At 32.8% G+C, this 17,177-nt stretch overlaps 1 protein-coding gene across 3 annotated transcripts; it reads right to left on the bottom strand.

Annotated features, from left to right (window-relative positions):
• Positions 1 to 12,490: 12,490 nt before the first annotated feature.
• On the bottom strand, positions 12,491 to 15,403 carry LOC18604770 (uncharacterized). 3 transcript variants are annotated; one of them, XM_007037403.3, is made up of 3 exons: positions 15,194 to 15,402; positions 13,669 to 14,312; positions 12,491 to 13,048 (listed from the first exon to the last, which is right to left on the bottom strand). In XM_007037403.3, the coding sequence occupies exons 2-3, from the start codon at positions 14,240 to 14,242 to the stop codon at positions 13,044 to 13,046; spliced, it is 579 nt and encodes a 192-aa protein (XP_007037465.3). In that variant the 5' UTR covers positions 14,243 to 14,312; positions 15,194 to 15,402; the 3' UTR covers positions 12,491 to 13,043. The 3 variants fall into 3 exon arrangements, with proteins under 3 accessions (XP_007037465.3, XP_017973955.2, XP_088661125.1); XM_018118466.2 differs by lacking the exon at positions 12,491 to 13,048 and having other exon boundaries at positions 13,065 to 14,312; positions 15,194 to 15,403; XM_088804999.1 differs by lacking the exon at positions 12,491 to 13,048 and having other exon boundaries at positions 13,065 to 14,292; positions 15,194 to 15,403.
• Between the last annotated feature and the right edge of the window lie 1,774 nt (positions 15,404 to 17,177).

Genomic DNA, 17,177 nt, shown 5'->3' with positions numbered 1-17,177 from the left:
GAAAATGAATTTGTTCCTTGAATGATGCAAGAAAATTATCACAATTTGGATCAAATGTGTCAATGATTGACTTTTCAGATTCCATTTAAGCATACTCTGAATTTTGTTTCATAACAACAAGGAGGATTTCTCAAAAAAAATAATAAAAATAAAATAAAATACAAAAAAAAACCCACACCAAAAAAAATGAATGATGATTAATGGAAAAATAAATGTTTACACAACTTAGATTATGTGGTAATCTCATCATGCATAAAAAGTGCCCCGAATCATTCATCATCTATTGACTCATAAGTCATCTTGTCATGCATTTAAACATCCATTGATTTTGACACCCATGCATTTATCATTCATCCACCTTTTTGTAAGCACTGTCATTTGACTTCACTATATACAATGAAAAAAGAGGCAACAATGTCATTGGTTTCATGGAATGAAAGATCTTTTTCCAAGTATTGTATAAAGAAGGAGTACAATTAGGAAAATCTCTAGTAAGGAAGAACTTATCACCCAATCTAATTTGTTTCCATTTTGTGAAAAGATAAAAGCTCGAGAAAGCCTTTTGGCTGTTTGTGTGATACGTGGACTCAAATTAGAATCATGGGAGATGAGCAGTGAAAAAGATTGGACAAGATTGAGAGCGCCAAGACGAGATAAAGAAATAGTTAGAATGGTTAATGGAGATGATCACTAGTAAAGAGGATAGATCTTTTGAGGGATCATCAGGTTCGCAAAGACAGAGTCAATTGCCGATAAAAAGGCAAACTGTGTCGCTTCTGGGGGCAAATTTCTCTGACCCAACTCCTATTCCTGACTTAGATAACCTTGAAAAGCAAGAAAAATTGAAAGGAGAATCTTCTGAGCTAAAGAAAGAATTGCAAATGCAGCAAAAGCATGACCTTTTGGATGAGCGCCTTAAAGCTATTGAAGGGATGGACATCTATGGTTCTATTGATGCAATAGATTGGTGTTTGATACCTGATGTGATCATCCCACCTAAGTTCAAAGTACCAGATTTTGAGAAATATGATTGAACTAATTGCCCAAAAGCTCATATCGTTATGTATTGTCAGAAGATGGCTGCACATGCATATGATGACAAGCTCCTAATACACTACTTCCAAGACAGCCTCACTGGTGCTGTAGCAAAGTGGTATGTCTAGCTGGATCGCAATCGAATCCACACATGGAAGGACCTGGCTCGGGCGTTTGTAGCTCAGTATAAACATGTTTTGGACATGGCCCCAGATAAGCTTTCTTTGCAGAACATGGAGAAGAGAGACACTGAGAGTTTTAAGGAATACGCTCAAAGATTGAGAAATGTTGCTGCACAGGTTCAACCACCTCTCACTGAAAAAGAAACAACAATGTTTTTTATTAGTACTCTACCCCCACCATACCAGGAACTTCACTGACATAGTGATTTCAAGAGAGATGATTGAGAATGCAATTAAGAAAGGTAAAATCAAAGAGAATAGTGTCATTAGCCTGAAAATTTGTAATGCCTCAAAGAAAAAGAGAGGGGAGGCACGAGTTATCACATGTGAAGAACAACCATGGGGCATCAATCCATACCATCTTCATTCTGCATACCAACCTTCCTACCCCGCTCAGAATCATATTTCCCATAGCCTGTGTCCCTATCAACCAATTTCGTAACCAATTTTTCATCTAAGAGCACCCACACCTTCGCTTATGCCTCAATCATTGCCAAAACCCAACCTTCACCAATTGCCCATGTCAATCTCGAAACTTTTACCTATACTAATTGAGAATCAATATCTCAGTCTGGTGCCAATGAAGATAATTCTAAACCCATCGACCAGGAATTATGACCCTAATGCTAAATGTGACTATCAAATAGGGGCAATTGGACACTCAACAGAGAAATGTAGGTAATTGAAAGAGAAAATTGAAAATCTCATCAAGGATGGCAGTTTGACTCTTGAGCTTATGGAACGTTGGAAATCGGCTATGCCATAGAGTGGGCTCTCGTTAGGAAGTTGAAAATGCCTCAAGTCTCAAGAAAAAAATAGATGATTCGGAGTTTTTATTTTGTAGTTAGATGCATGGAATGAGTAGAATTCTTGTTAAGAGTTGTAAGTGTTAATGTTTTTGTTGAATGAAAATTGTTAAAGTTTTATGAGGTGATACGATTGTTTCAATAAAGGTTTTATAACATCTTTTCAAGATCATAAAATCAAAAAATTTCTCAAAAAAAAAAGAGAAAGAGAGAAAGAAAGAACGGTCATAAACGAAAAAGGTTTTAGGCAATAAAATGTGCACATGATCTCGAAAGAATTGATGGTTACTGTTTGGAACAAACTTGTCCATGCAAAAATTTTCTAACCATTTCTTCAAACACTTTGGAGCCCAAGACCATTCAAATAAGGATATTCAAGAACTTGAGTCCAAAAGGAAACAAAGGTTTGAAGGTTTATTAACCATATCATGTGATACCAAAAGACAATGATCTTTGTCTAGGCAATCACCAATGTTATAATTGATTGTTTTGCAAAATTTTTCTTTAAAAATCAAGCAAATCAGGCACTTTTGTAAAGACTCTGAATGTGGTAGGTTAATAAATATCAAGACTATGTTAAAGTCTCAAATATGCCAAAACCTCTCCAATTTCTTTCAACTGTATGCCAAATGTAAACCTTTCAAAACCATCCTTGATCTTATTCTCAGGCATGATGACCAAAAACAAGATTACCCAATACCTTCAAGACACCTTGGCTTTAAAAATAGCCCTCTTTCCCCTCTCATTTAGCAAAAGTGTTTCTTAAAAGAGTTGACCATGAGAAGGTGTTCTGATATTAGATCTTTGAAGGCTTCTAAGAAACCTTTATTGTTAAAAGTTGTCTCCTGAGCCTTCATTTGAGTGGTTGATTAAGAAAGAAAACATTCTTGATGAATCCTTTCACTTTGGAAAGGTTGATTCAATCTTCAGTTGTGAAGTGAAAAAAAGAAAAAAAAAAGAGAAAGAAAGTGAGAGAGTGGTAAGGAAAGTTGATAGTGACATTATGCACTTGAAATACTCAAATGATGTCAAATGTCAAAAGAAAAAAGAATGAAAAAATCGAGCTTTGATCTTAAAATATTCCTTTCTAGGGAATTGCTCTTCAATATAAGTAACCATAGTTGAGAGGATAAATGGCCATGTTTCATTTTCCATTCACAAATGAGAAATTATCCACTTGCTACCCTTTTGAGCCTATAACATTGTCTCTAAATGCACCTCAACCAAGGATCACCTCCCACATTGGGGGGCAATTATGAAGAAAATTTTTTGTCAAAAGCATGGATGATAGAAGATTCATTTTGAGGGAAAAACGAACATCTGTTATATTATGGGGAACAGATGCGAAGTTGAGTTCTTGAAAGTTTTGAACTCAATCCATCAACATGAAGATTGAAAAAATGAATGAAGAAGAAAAAATGAAAATGACAATTGAAAAAAGAAAGGAAGAAAAAAGCATAAAAGATAAATGGTGGAAAAAGCATGCTTTGAGAAAGGACAAATGTCTTAAAAAGAGTCCTTAGAGCAGTAATGAATGATCCTTGGTTTAATCACTTTTAAACACATGTTTTGAGCCTTTGTATCCATTTTTTTCAGAACCCTTAACCGTAGCCTACATTACGTGCTTGAAGAAGTCCATTTTGATCAAGTGTGAATACTTAAACTGAAGAGCTATCTTATAGAAAAAGATTATCACTTAGAAAATGAAACCTTGACTTCTTTTCTTTGCTAAAATTACCTTTTTGAGTCCCTTAAGTCATTTTGGACTAAGTTTGAGTTTTTCAAGTGCATGATGGAACAATCAATCAGAAAAAAAAAAAAAAGCAAGTGAGAAAGATGAAGCTCTAGGATGAAAACCCTAAAGAGCAATTTAGAGCGAAGACGAAAAAAAAAAGAAAAGAAAAAAGTGAGTGAAAAAGATGAAGCTCTATGGTGAAAACTCGAAAGGGCAGTCCAGAGCGAAGATGGGAATTTATGAAGCCACTCATGATTCCAACTAAGGTGATAACAAGAAGCATTAGAGATAGACCATTTCAAGACAGTTGAACGCATTGGACACCTTCCTAAGGGTTTAAGACTCTCAAGCACCCTTAAAGATTCAAGCTCATTTGGAAAAAATCCATACTGAATTTTGAGCCTATCTTTGTCAAAATAGCCTTCTGCAATATTAAGCCTGTAATAGCTGGTCTTGACATTTATCATTTTGCCACATATCATGAGGTTTAGAAAGTGTCAAATTTGATTGTGATTTGAAAAGAATCTTTTTATAAAAATCAATATACCTTTGTGAGCTTAGACAAAGAAACTTCAACTTTTCTTCTTTCCCTCATGAAATGGTAAAAATCTTTATTGATGACCAAACCCTTGATGTGTTAAACCGTCCAACCCATATGAAAGACTAGATTGTCATTTAGCTCATCCAAAATCATTTCAAACAGCAATCATCAATTTTCAAGAGATTCAAATATCACATGTTGAAAAAATATCAAATTGACTCAGTTTTGATCCAAACTTTAATTACCTTTAGTCATAAAATTTAGTTTTATGGAGCAATTTCATCAAAATTCAAGATGCTTTGAAAGTAATGGAGAGTTCTTTATTTTTGTAAAGTAACTTCTGTTATTGTAATATGAAGATCAAAAGTTTTAAATGATGAGACAAGCATTTTTGTGAATCTTTTCTCAAGGATCAAGAGGTATGGAATCTTTGAAATCAAGTTTGAATTGATATACAATCTCATAGGGAGATCCATCTTTGGGAAATAACTTCAAGAATTGGGAATGATATGACAAGATTAGCAAGAAAGTTCTTTTGTGATAAAGTGATTTGGCAATTGCACAAAAAGATTATACAAAAGTGTGCAAAGATAGGAAGAATGGTTTTCAATAGAGGAAGACACTGAAATGAAATAATGAGAAACAAGTAATTTTTCCTCTTGTCATGTCATCATGCATGCATGCACATGACCATGCAACAGTGAGGTTGGAGATTTTCTGTGCAATAGTCAATATTCACACATATTTCTATGCATTGGGAAAGGAGAAAATCCATGCAACACAAAAAAAAAAAAAAACTTTGCAAAGACATCAAGCTTTGATTAATTTGAGAACCACTTTGAAACATTTCAGATAATTAATGTCAAGATTTCTAAAGTTACGTTGCCTCAATTTTCGAGGATATTTCCTAAATCCTCCGGATACATTCTGAAGACCTCTGGGTACATTATTCTCTTAAATTCTCCGAGTGCATTTTCTAAAACCTCTGGGTAATTAGTGTCAAGATTTTTTAAAGTTACGTTGCCTCAGTTTTCGAGGAACCACATTTCTTAAATCCTTCGGGTACATTCTGAAGACCTCCGGGCACATTATTCTCTTAAATCCTTCGAGTGTATTTTCTAAAACCTCTGGGTAATTAGTGTCAAGATTTTTTAAAGTTACGTTTCCTCAGTTTTTGATGAGCCACATTTTTTAAATCCTCCGGGTACATTCTGAAGACCTCCGGGCACATTATTCTCTTAAATTCTCTGGGTGCATCTTCTAAAACCTCCGAGTAATTAGTGTCAAGATTTTTAAAGTTACGTTGCCTCAGTTTTCGATGAGCCACATTTCCTAAATCCTCCGGATACATTCTGAAGACCTTCAGACACATTATTCTCTTAAATCATTTGGGTGCATCTTTTAAAACCTCCGGGTAATTAATGTCAAGATTTTTTAAAGTTACGTTGCCTCAGTGTTTGAGGAGCCACATTTCTTAAATCCTCCAGGTACATTCTTAAGACCTTTGGGCACATTATTCTCTTAAAATCTCAGGGTACATTTCCAAAGTCTCCAAGTAATTAGTTTCAAGATTTTCTTAAAGTTACGTTGCCTCAGTTTTCGAGGAGGTATATTTTTCTCTCAAAACCTCCGAGTAATCAGTTTCAAGATTTTTAAAGTTACGTTGCCTCATCTTTGAGGAGCCTCATTTAAACGACAAAAAACAAAACAAAACAAAAAAAACAAAAAAACCAAAACAAAACAAAAAAAAAACAAAACAAAAAAGAGAAGAAAAACTTTGAAAGAGAATTAAAGAATTTAGTCAAATACAGTGTCTATGTCTTTGCACTATTTCGGATTTCCGAAATGCGCAAAGAAGGGTAGCTGTAGATACTAAAAAAATTTATAATAAAATTTTATAAACGAAAATAAATAACAAATAAAAAATAAAAATGAAAATGAAAAAAATGAAATAAAAAATAGAAGAGAGAGAAGGGTACGACTGGCAGGGTGCCGACACACCCTGCCAGGCACCACCTTCTCTCTGCCAAACACGAAAAACTCGCATCTGGCAAAGTAGTGGGAAGACACCCCTACAGGAGCCAAAAATCGAGTATAAAAGAGCAGCAATCGGCAATCCTAAAAAACCCTAGTAACCTGCAAAAATCCTAGTTCTCTAGCAACCAGAAACAATCCACAAAAAATAAAAAAAATACCAAACAATGCCCAAAAATACAAAAAAAAATGTGTGCAGTGAGAATGGGTTGCGCTGCCAGTTGGGGAGTAAACTAGAGAGAGAGATTTGGGTCTTTGGGTTGGCCTGATAGGCGTCGAAGAGAGAGAAAGGGTCAAATACCGATCGGCGCCCAAAGGGGAAGTCGAAGGGTAGTCGATTGGGGTGTCGCCGGCTATAGAAGTCTGATCCAGCATTAGGGAAGCTAGATTCGGCTTTTGGGAAACCTGAATCGGAGGTGAATCACCGGTATTAAGGAGAAGAAAATTTAGAAAGGGAGAAGAGAGAAACTGGAACGATGGTGAGAGAGAGAGAAAGGATTCGGTCGACGGAGGGAAGTCTGACGCGGGGTAACCACCGACGGTAGAAAAAGAGCGACAAAGAGAGTCTCGTTTTGGGGTGGCCAGTGGTTTGGTAGAAAGAAGGGAGAGAGTTTGGGTTTTAGAGAGAGAAACAAGAGGGGAAAATGAAGAAAGAATGGAGGGAAGAGAGTTTAAATACCTAGGGTTAGAAGCATTAAACGACGTCATTTTGGGCAACAAGTGGACAGTAGGCCTTGGAGCAGATCCGCAGGCTTCCAGTGACAGGTTGGCTGAAGTGGTTTGGTCATTTGGGCCAGTTTAGCCCAATCAGGTAAAAATTTTAACTTTTTTATGGAAATGTTTGTATTTTAGGCAGGCCCATTTTATATGTTTTTAGGAATATTAGGCAGAATTAATTAATTATTATAGTGTAATGTTCTGAATTTTTAGATGATATTTTAGACTAGGAAATTTATACAGATATGAGAATATGGAAATAATAAAGCGTAAAAAAATAAAAAAAATAAATAAGAAAAAAATAAAAAATAATATATATAATATTTTAGTAAATGTTTAGTTTTACAAAGAACTTATGTTTAGGAAAATATTTATTACAAATGTATAATAAAAATATAAAAAAATAATGATAAAAAATGGGAAAATGATAATAATATTCCATGACATTAACTATAAGTACTATGAACCGATGATGGGATGATCGGTCGGAACGAGAGAAGTCGCAATCCCGGACCCATATTCCTTAGGTTTGGAATCCGAATCAAGGCTCCACTAGTACGATGGGAGGGCCTCGATTTCAAGATCCCGAAATTTTTAATAAATAAAGAATTTGACTACACAAAAAATTACTCAATAAAAATAATAAATAAATAACAATAGATAAAAAATGATAAAAATAATAATAATAATTCAAATATATAGTAAATAATTAATTTGTGAAAATGCAATATACATGACATTAAATAAATAGAATAAATAAATAAATAAGAAAAAAAATCCAAAACAATAGCTAATTTAAAATTAATCATTAAGTATCTAATGGTATAAACTATAGATTAATAAAATGTTATGTAAAAGAAAAAAAAAATTGTTCACTAAAATAACATGGAATTATAAACAATTTATCTAATTGTAAAAGGAAAATATAAGAACTTAGAATAAAAAATGTAAAGTATGAAAAAATAATAAGAAGAAATAAAATAGAAAATATGATAATAAAAAAATAAAATGAAAATAATAATTAAATAATAATAAATGACAAAAAATAGATAATTGCATTAGCATAGCACATATTTATATTGCATCATGCATATCATTGCATATAAATATTTTTGTTTTCGAGTTTAAGCCCCGATAATGAGATCTTCTAGGGATCTTGCAAAGGTAGGTATTCCTCGAAAAGTTTTCTAGGTGAAAAGTTATCTCCGGGTCCCATCAGTATGATGGGAGGGCTCGAGAAACATCTTTAATAACAGGCTTTTGCTCGTATTAGGTTCATTATTCACGAAAATATTATTTTTTTAAAAAAAACGTACGATAACCCCGATGATGGGAATTATTCGTTGAATTTACGAAGGCGAGTTTCTCGGATAATTCCCTAGGTGAGAGAACACCTCGGATCCCACTAGTATGATGGGCGGATTCTGGAGAACGTCCTCAATAAAAGGTTATTCGTCTGACATTTTTATCTCACGCCATGCATCTCATCTTTCCTCACATTTGCATTCCATTTTAGGTTAAATATGAGATAAAATTGGAGATATAATAAGCAAGTTATAGCTAAAGAAATAAAATGAACTTAAAAAAATAAAGCCTGATAGGATGATCTAAAAATGGTACCGTTCATGAAACAAGCGTTCCGGGGGTGCTAATCCTTCCCCGAACGTAACCGTACTCCCGAAACTAAATCTCAAAAAAATGTAGATCAATTTTAAGGTTCTTTTCGGTGAGTTTAAAATTAATTTAAGGCTTCTTCGATTAGAATCGAGTCATTAGGTGACTAATTTCATTCGATCAGGTTCATTCGTGATCAAGTTCTTGGATCCGCATGTTACGACAATTTCATTCGTTAAAAGGTTATTAAGGGGGTGATTGAGTCAGTCTATATTCCAACAGAACTGCAAGTTGCTGATGCATTCACAAAGGCCTTACAACCAAGACGGTTCTAGAGTTTGTTATGCAAGATGAACATCCATAATGTTCATGCTTCACCTTGAGGGGGAGCGTCAACCATGAGAATTATTTGAAATTGATCTTAAGATAATAGAAGAATAAAGGTAGCAGAATGACTAGCCATCAGAGGTCTGCTGCTGTACATAGCCATGCAATAAAAAAAAATATGCAAAATGCACCAGATCAATAAAAGACTGAGGAAGAAAGAACAAGCTTCAAGGTGCACCGTTTTATTAAAGATGTAATTAATTAGGATTCTTTAAATTTCTGTTAAGTTAGTTAACAGAGGATTAGTTATGCTATTTTGTCCTTTTCTCCTCTGTACTGTAAATATACAGACCTTTTGTAACTTTTCTCTGCAAGGAATGAATCTGAAAATTCCTCAACATTCCCATGCCGTCATACAATGTCTAACAGTACTGGTTGTGTATAGTTTCTATATCAACTTACCAAATACTATTATCTAAAAATAAAATATAAAATTTTAGAGACTCGAAAACTAAACATTAAAAATTTTCTTAAAAGTACTTTAAAAAATTAAATAAATTTTTTTCTCAAACTCCTTAGCAACTGTTCTTCCTCTTTCCATCGCTCTCCAACTCCATCATCTTCTTCTCTTCTTCTTCTTCTTCTTCTTCTTTCAATAAAATTAAATTTATAAAATTATGCAACATCAAAAGGAATAAAATGATTAAAGATTTCAAGGTAAAATTTTAACCCAAGCCAAAATTCCGAAGCATAGTCTTAAACTTCATTAGTAAATGATAAGTATGCTACTTGTTAAGTTTAGGTTACTTATCTAGAAAAAAATAGAGAAATTATCTTGCCACGTTATTATTATTATCTATAATTAAGACAATATCATCATAATATATTATTATAATTATCAATCAAGTAACTTTACTGTTGACATCTTATAGAGAGTCATAAGTACTCCTTAATGGAATTTTTTATAAAATTATGAACTGTTTAAGCACCATTCCTCGTCACCAGCATCTCACCTGCACCATAGAACTCAGACAGCAACAAGAGAGATGCTGCAAAACAAATCAAGGCAGCAGAAGAATCAGTCAAGTACACGTCATAATGCAGTTAAAACCATATAACTTAACACATGTTCAAGGCAATACAACATACTACACAAGACAGGTTTATCACATTTGTAATATTTCGAGAACAAATCAAGCAAGTATTGACATTAACTTTAGTTTAGGGATTAGATTACATTACACTCAGGGCCGGCTTTAGCATAACGCCAGCAAAGCCTTTGCTTTAGGCTTCACAATCTTATAAATCTCATAATTTTATATAATATAATTAATTATATTAAATATATATAAATTAAAATAATTAATAAAATATTTCTTAAATTAAATATCTATTAAATATTATTTTTTATCACTTCCTACCTCCTATTAATTCTCAGTTATTTATCTCACTTCTTCACTTACATGAGAGTGAAGATAATTAATAAAATTACATATTTTCTTACTTTTCTAATTATATACTTAATAAATTTCTATTTTATATTACTTCTCAATTCTCATAATACTATTAATTCTCAATTATTTTTTTATTTTCAATGAACATAATATGCTCTTAATGATCTCCAATTAACGGTAATTTTTTTTAATTTTAATAAAAAATGCCTTAATTTTATTTTTTTTTTCAATAAGAGCTTCATTTAAATATTTAATCACTTTAAGCCTTTAAAACTATTGAATCGCTCTTGATTACACTTAAATAATTGTACCGTTGGGAAAAGTTTCATTAAAGAACCTCCCATTACTTGTATTGCTTATATAAAAAGACGAGATGAACTCACTCTTAATGCATTATCAATATACAAAGGCTTAAGTTGTTATTGCATTTGCCCTTATCTCTTTCCTCTCTTCTTTTATTCTTGTTTAAATTTAAACATGGTATTAGAGCTTGTTAATGGTGAAAATTAATCACCCTTAATCCTTCTTCCCTTTTTAACTTATCAGTAGAAATCCACTCACCTCTATACCTTATATTTGTCTGATGAGGAAGGCAGAATCTTCTATTCTGTTACTCTTATTCTGTTGTTTCAATCTTTGTACTATTTTATATTACCATTACTCACATTGTTTATAAAACTCTTCTATATCTTCTGCATGCATCCCAATTCAATTTCTACCTTAATTATTACACATTACATCAACATATTCTTTTTTTTTTTTTCTCCTAGGGCACCTTTAATGTATCCCTAACCCTCCACCCACAATGTTGGAAACTTTGTTTTCCTATGACTAAATCAAGCTAATTTCCTCATTCCAAAACCATGGGGATCATTGAAAACCAAGATATATCAGGCTTTGTTGATAAGAGACATCTCATGACCAAACAGCTCACTACAAATTCCTCTCAATCTTCAGAATTCCCTGGTGAATGAATTTAATAAATTCAACTAATAATAAAAATGGGTTATGAAGGATTTGTCAAATTAGGTTTCTTCTTTCTTAAAACTTAGAACAGCACGTCATTGCCTTGGAAAATAGAATTCCTTCTTTAAGATTGAATAAACTGAAGTTCAAGCAACCAAGTTAATTCATTTAACACCAAAATTAAAGCCACCCAACACTTTATGTTTATTTATGTTGCCTTATTTATATCCAAAAAATGGCTGCACAAATTTGTAGCAATCTCTTGGTCTATATTCTTTTTCTCAATTTGAGAAAAATTAAAGGATTGAACCTGCTCTTCGAGTAAAAGACACGTGCACCTACCACTAAAAAAATGTTTGGGCCAGACCAGAAATGAAAAGAGGAAAAGCAAGAAAAAGAATATCTGAATGCTGCTTCTTCTTTTTCGTTTATCTTTTTCAGCTATCAAAGCTGAAGCTGAGCAAAGTTGAAGGGGAACGTCATAGCTATAAAAGAAACAAAATAAAAGTAAAATGAAATGGTCCTTGAAATCATGAGTTTATGACCTCCTTCAAGGGTTCCCACTTGCAGCCTTCAATATGTGGCCAAAAATGAAAGAGTAGCATGCAGTAACGTAAAGGAGGGGAAGAAAAAGCAGCTCTGGGTGGTTCGAATTGCAATAATGGTATCACACAGCCTGACAGCCAAATATTAAGGAGAAGATGCTTGAGCTAATTGCTCCCAGATTATGGCATGGACCCCAAACCAGAAAGAAGCTCCATTCTCTACCATGATAAAGATACTACAAATTTTGTCCAAGTAGACTTCCTTCTAACTTACCATTTTTTTACATGGCTATCCTTGAGAATTAAGACTGAAGTCCAAATATCTCTATGTTGACAATAGGGTCATTGGCCTTGTGGGGTATGAAATTTGGTACGTGGCCATTTCTTTTGCAGTGCTAATATTATCTCTCAAATGATAAAGGAACAATTGTTGAATTCTTCCGAGCTTTCTTTGGTCCCCACCTCATCATTCATGTTTCATGGTTTTAAATTGAATTGCAGTGTACGAACTAGTTCAGTTTCATAATACAACTCTTTCATGCTTGCTAAAGCTAAACCAATTTTCATTCACACTTTGCATTCCATTGTATCAAAGCCACCACAAGGCCAATGACAGTAGAATTAGATGCTAAGACTATCCCACACCTTCGTCTTCCTATGTCTTCCTATCATGAACTACAAATAACGTACGAGCTGCAAATAGAGACCTGAAGTTCATTGACTCCCCGTGACAGCAACCAATATAAGGCCCTGGAAGCGACTGCTCATAAAGGAAATCAGTTTATGAGGAGCAACCATATAGATCAATAATTCATTACCTTTCCTAAACTCAGGTTCCAAGTTAGTCTTTTTGCTTTCCATGTCTTCCTAAAACAGAGTAGGTAAAAAGCTGATAAAAGAACATTGCTGCAACAAGAGATTGAAGTCCCAGAACTTTTTAGCACAAGGGTTTGGCACAGCAGCCTGTTAAGAGAAATTGGAGCTGCAAGCCTTGATCGTATTACACCTTGTACTTGAAAAAATCAACCATCCAAACTCCAAGGCAATATGTTGCTTTGCTTTTATACTGAAACTACAAACGCTGAATTTAACCTATAAGATACAAAAGCAAGATAAAAATAGTCCAATTAAACCATTAATTTTTTACATACAAAACAAGGGTAATTTCCCTAGGTAGGGAGCAAAATGCTCTGTGCATATATACAATAGATTTTTGACATCTTTAGCAGGACAAGAGTTGATTCTATTGGAGATCTTTATCTCTGCTGCATATCAGGCATCATTCTGGCAAGCAATTGACCATCCAAACATCCATTGCATTAAAATAGATGCTAAAATCAACTCAAATGATCTGCAATCCTGATATATTTTCATAACCGAGCTTGAACTACATGGTTACATGGCATCTAACATGGAGAAGTCGTCAAATTGCACGGGGTTTTCACATGGAGCAATTCAATGCTACAAGATTTTATGGCACAAGAAGGGAATGTTAAGGGCAATTTAATTGATGATTTCCCTAACCAGCCAATCCAAGCTTGGGAAGGCAAAGTACAAAACAAGAAAAGAAGGGACGGCAAACACAACAGTGATAAGAATATACAGGGCCAAAATGGCTGCACTGGCAGGTATGGCATATAAGACCATCAACAGAAATATGACAATCAAAGGGAACTTAGCTGTTAAGTGCAAAAAGAAAACCAAGGACTTACGGAGTGATAATTGGAGTCTTTCAGCACTGAAATAGCTAGTGATCAAGCTGGACTCTGAATGGTGAGTAGAACATGAAGCTCGCCTGTTGTTTACACGCCTAAGCTGATTTCCTGCATCTATTATTCTATTTTTAGAGCAGGCAGGTGGAACCCCATGAAAGGAAGAATGAGACTTTGCCCTATCACCATTCATGCTCTCAACCATCCAGAGGAGAAAGTAGTTCTTGCTGGGAAACTTGACATTCCCCTTGTAGACCAACCTCAAAGAGAATAGATTACACCATGGGCAAGAGACAAAGAATGGAAGATGGATTGGTAATGTAGGGAACTTCACAACAGCCCGTTGCAGCCCTAAGACGCAATTTTTACATAGAGTATGGCCACACCATAAAACATAGGGTATGTTCTCTACAATATTGAAGGATTCCCAGCATATTGGGCATTCCAACCTTTCCTCTCCACTGTTGTTCAAAGATTCATCATCTGAGCATTCTGAAGAAACCTGACTTGGTTTCAATGAATCAGTCTTCAACCCGCTGACTCCAGGAAAGGCCTTTGTAGCAAAATTCCACATAATGAATGCGGGATTGGTGGGCTTTAGATGAAGGTACTTGTTCAAGTGAGCTTGGTCATGGATTGTAAACCTGAATTAGTGATAAAATGGTAAAGCAGTGATTGCCAGTTACTGCTGACTCTAAGGTTCAAATTCCACAAAATCAGATAATTAATCTACGCTGTAATCACCGAGAATTTTGCGCATATTGAACTATTATGTGCCCAAAATGAAGCAAGTATTACAAAATCAGGCAACCAGTCCAGCAAGCATGTTAAAAATAAGCTATATTGCACCTGAGCATTTGTCACAAGGGAAACTGCATGTATTTCCTAACCCAAGAAGCACGTTCGAATCCCACTTCCCCAGTATAAAAATTAAACCAAGAAGCTCTTTTTCTTTTTCCCCCACTCCTGGATTTCTTTTTCTATCAAGTTTAAGCAAGAACTCAAAGACAATACCATATTTAGATTGAGTACTATTATAAAAATTTACCTAGAACTCTAGCAAAGGGTGAAAAGCAATGGCATTTAGAATAACTTGAAATGAGTTCTTTCTCCAGCTGTCCCTTAAAACAATTGCACAAACAGTAAAACCCCACCAAGATAACTGGGTTTTATTCATTATCATGCAAAATTGGAGTCATTATTTCAAATCTTCCCTTAAAGTACCGACATCAATTTTCTCTAGATCCATAGATGAAGAAGAAAAAAAAATAAAAGCTAAAACGATTCAGTTTCTCTTTCCAAGTTTAAACCAAAAATTACTAACTAGAAGAATTAATTTCAGTCCAATTACTGGTTCAAAACCAAGCAAAACCCTCACCAACATTAAGTCTTGGAAGAAACAAATCATTACCCATTAAAAAGAACAACACAACAGTAGGAAGAAAAAGCCTTACATAGTGATATTATTGTATAGATGCTGAAAAATTATCTGAAAAATGAAAAACAGAAGAGAAGAAATACTCACCAGAAGAGAAGATGAAGAAGAAGAAGGAGAAGTTTATTTCATTTTGAATTCTCCTTTTTTTTTTCTTCTCTTTTATGGGATTTGGGAGAGAGTGGGTGATGTGTTTAGAAAAGAAGCAAACAGAGGAAGAGATGGGTGACCAGTGATGACATGCACTCTGTGTTTTGTCTTAGCCTTTTGGATGACTGATGACGCAATCAACACAGCACTTTCCCTGTTTTAAAGCCGTAACTTTCCATAATGATTAATAAATGGGTAATGAAGGAGTTGGTACTTGGGCAGTGTTTGGTTGAAAACTTGAGCTAACTTCAATTAATTCCAAAATTTCCTTTAATTCATTTGAATTCAAATTTTATCTAATTAATAATTCGAATCTGTCCCACCTAAATTCGAAACCACCCAAACTTATATAGAGTATAATTTTATATTTTTAAAAATATTAATTTAATTATAAAATGACAAATTATTAATCTAATAATATTTAATAACTTTAAATTTATTTTTCAAAATCTCTTTCTCTAATCTTGTATTTTAATATAATTCTAGATATTATCCTTTTTAGTTATGAGTAAAAAAACAAATTCTTAAAAGTTCTTAAAGTGAATATTAAATATTAGAAAGAAGTTATAATGTGAATTTCATATGCTAAACTTTTACTCTTAAAAATAGTTGTAGAGAAAATTAAATATTATTTATATTTAAAATTTTCAAATAATTTTTATTTTTTATCTTGAAATAAAATTCTAAAAATTCAAAAACTAATTAACATCATTTTAGACTTTTGAAGTTATGGTTCACTTTGTAAGCCGTAAGCCATAACCATAATCATAGTAAATCACTAATAGAAATAATCGATGGAATAAAAAAGAAAATTAAATATCAATTAATAAAAAAATTAGTGATAATTTTCTTTAGGTAGAGAATTATAGTCTTTTTTATATAAAATAATCTCTTGTTCTTTTTTATATGATTTAATTATATTTTAAAAAATTATTTTTATGATATCAAAAATCAAAATCACATATATGTTACGTATTAATAAAAATGTAATTTTAAATAATTAAATTGCCATTAAAAATTTTAACTTGATCTGAATAGTCCGTTCAAAATCTTAATTTAATTCGATTTTACTCGAAAACATCCGAATGACTTAAACATAAATAATTTTATTTCAAAATAACTGAATTTGTAAATGAGAGAACTTTCTCTGCCTAATGCACCTCTAATGTTTGGTATACGGTAAGCAACCCAATGGAATGTAGCCCATCATTTTGGATCTTCATCACAAGTCCTAATGGACTATATGCCCATACCATTATGGTTTTCTTTCTTTAATTGAAATCAATAACAAGTGCATTACAAAGCATATAATATATATATATATATAATAGTAATATATTCATTTTTCTTCTTAAGTTGTACCAAATGCATTAATTGTTTCTATGGAAATTATAGAAAATTTATTACAAAGTAACGTAAACTTGAAGCCTATTTGGTCATTTTTTTTAATTTAAAAGCTATTATAAAACTTTTATGAAAAGTAGTAATTTTTAAAATTAAATTAATACAGTATGGTAAATTTATTTTTATAAGCTCTTTTTTATAGATAAGTTGTTTGGCAAAAAAACTTATATAAGCTCTAATTTTTATTAAAATTACCATAAAAAGAATTTAATAAAGATTAAATTATGCAATTTGTCTTTATACTCTAGCATAGTGGTAGATTTAAAGACTGTTTGGCCTGGTTTTATTTTTTTAGTTTAAAAGCTATTATGAAGTTCATATGAAAAATAATAATTTTTAAAATTAAGCTAAAACTGTTTGATAATATTACTTTTATAAACTCTTTTTTTATAGATAACTTGTTTGGCAAAATAACTTATATAAGATTTAATTTTTGTTAAAATTACTCTAAAGGATAATGTTGAATTTTTTTTAATAGATGAGGATATTTTTGAAATAAAAATATCTCTTAAAAAGCTGA

This window comes from Theobroma cacao, chromosome 3, assembly GCF_053813885.1.
Source record: "Theobroma cacao isolate CCN51 chromosome 3, ASM5381388v1, whole genome shotgun sequence".
In the NCBI taxonomy this organism is placed as follows: domain Eukaryota; kingdom Viridiplantae; phylum Streptophyta; class Magnoliopsida; order Malvales; family Malvaceae; genus Theobroma; species Theobroma cacao.
The sequence above is the reverse complement of the archived record's forward strand: the minus strand, read 5'-3'. Positions and strand labels throughout refer to the sequence as shown.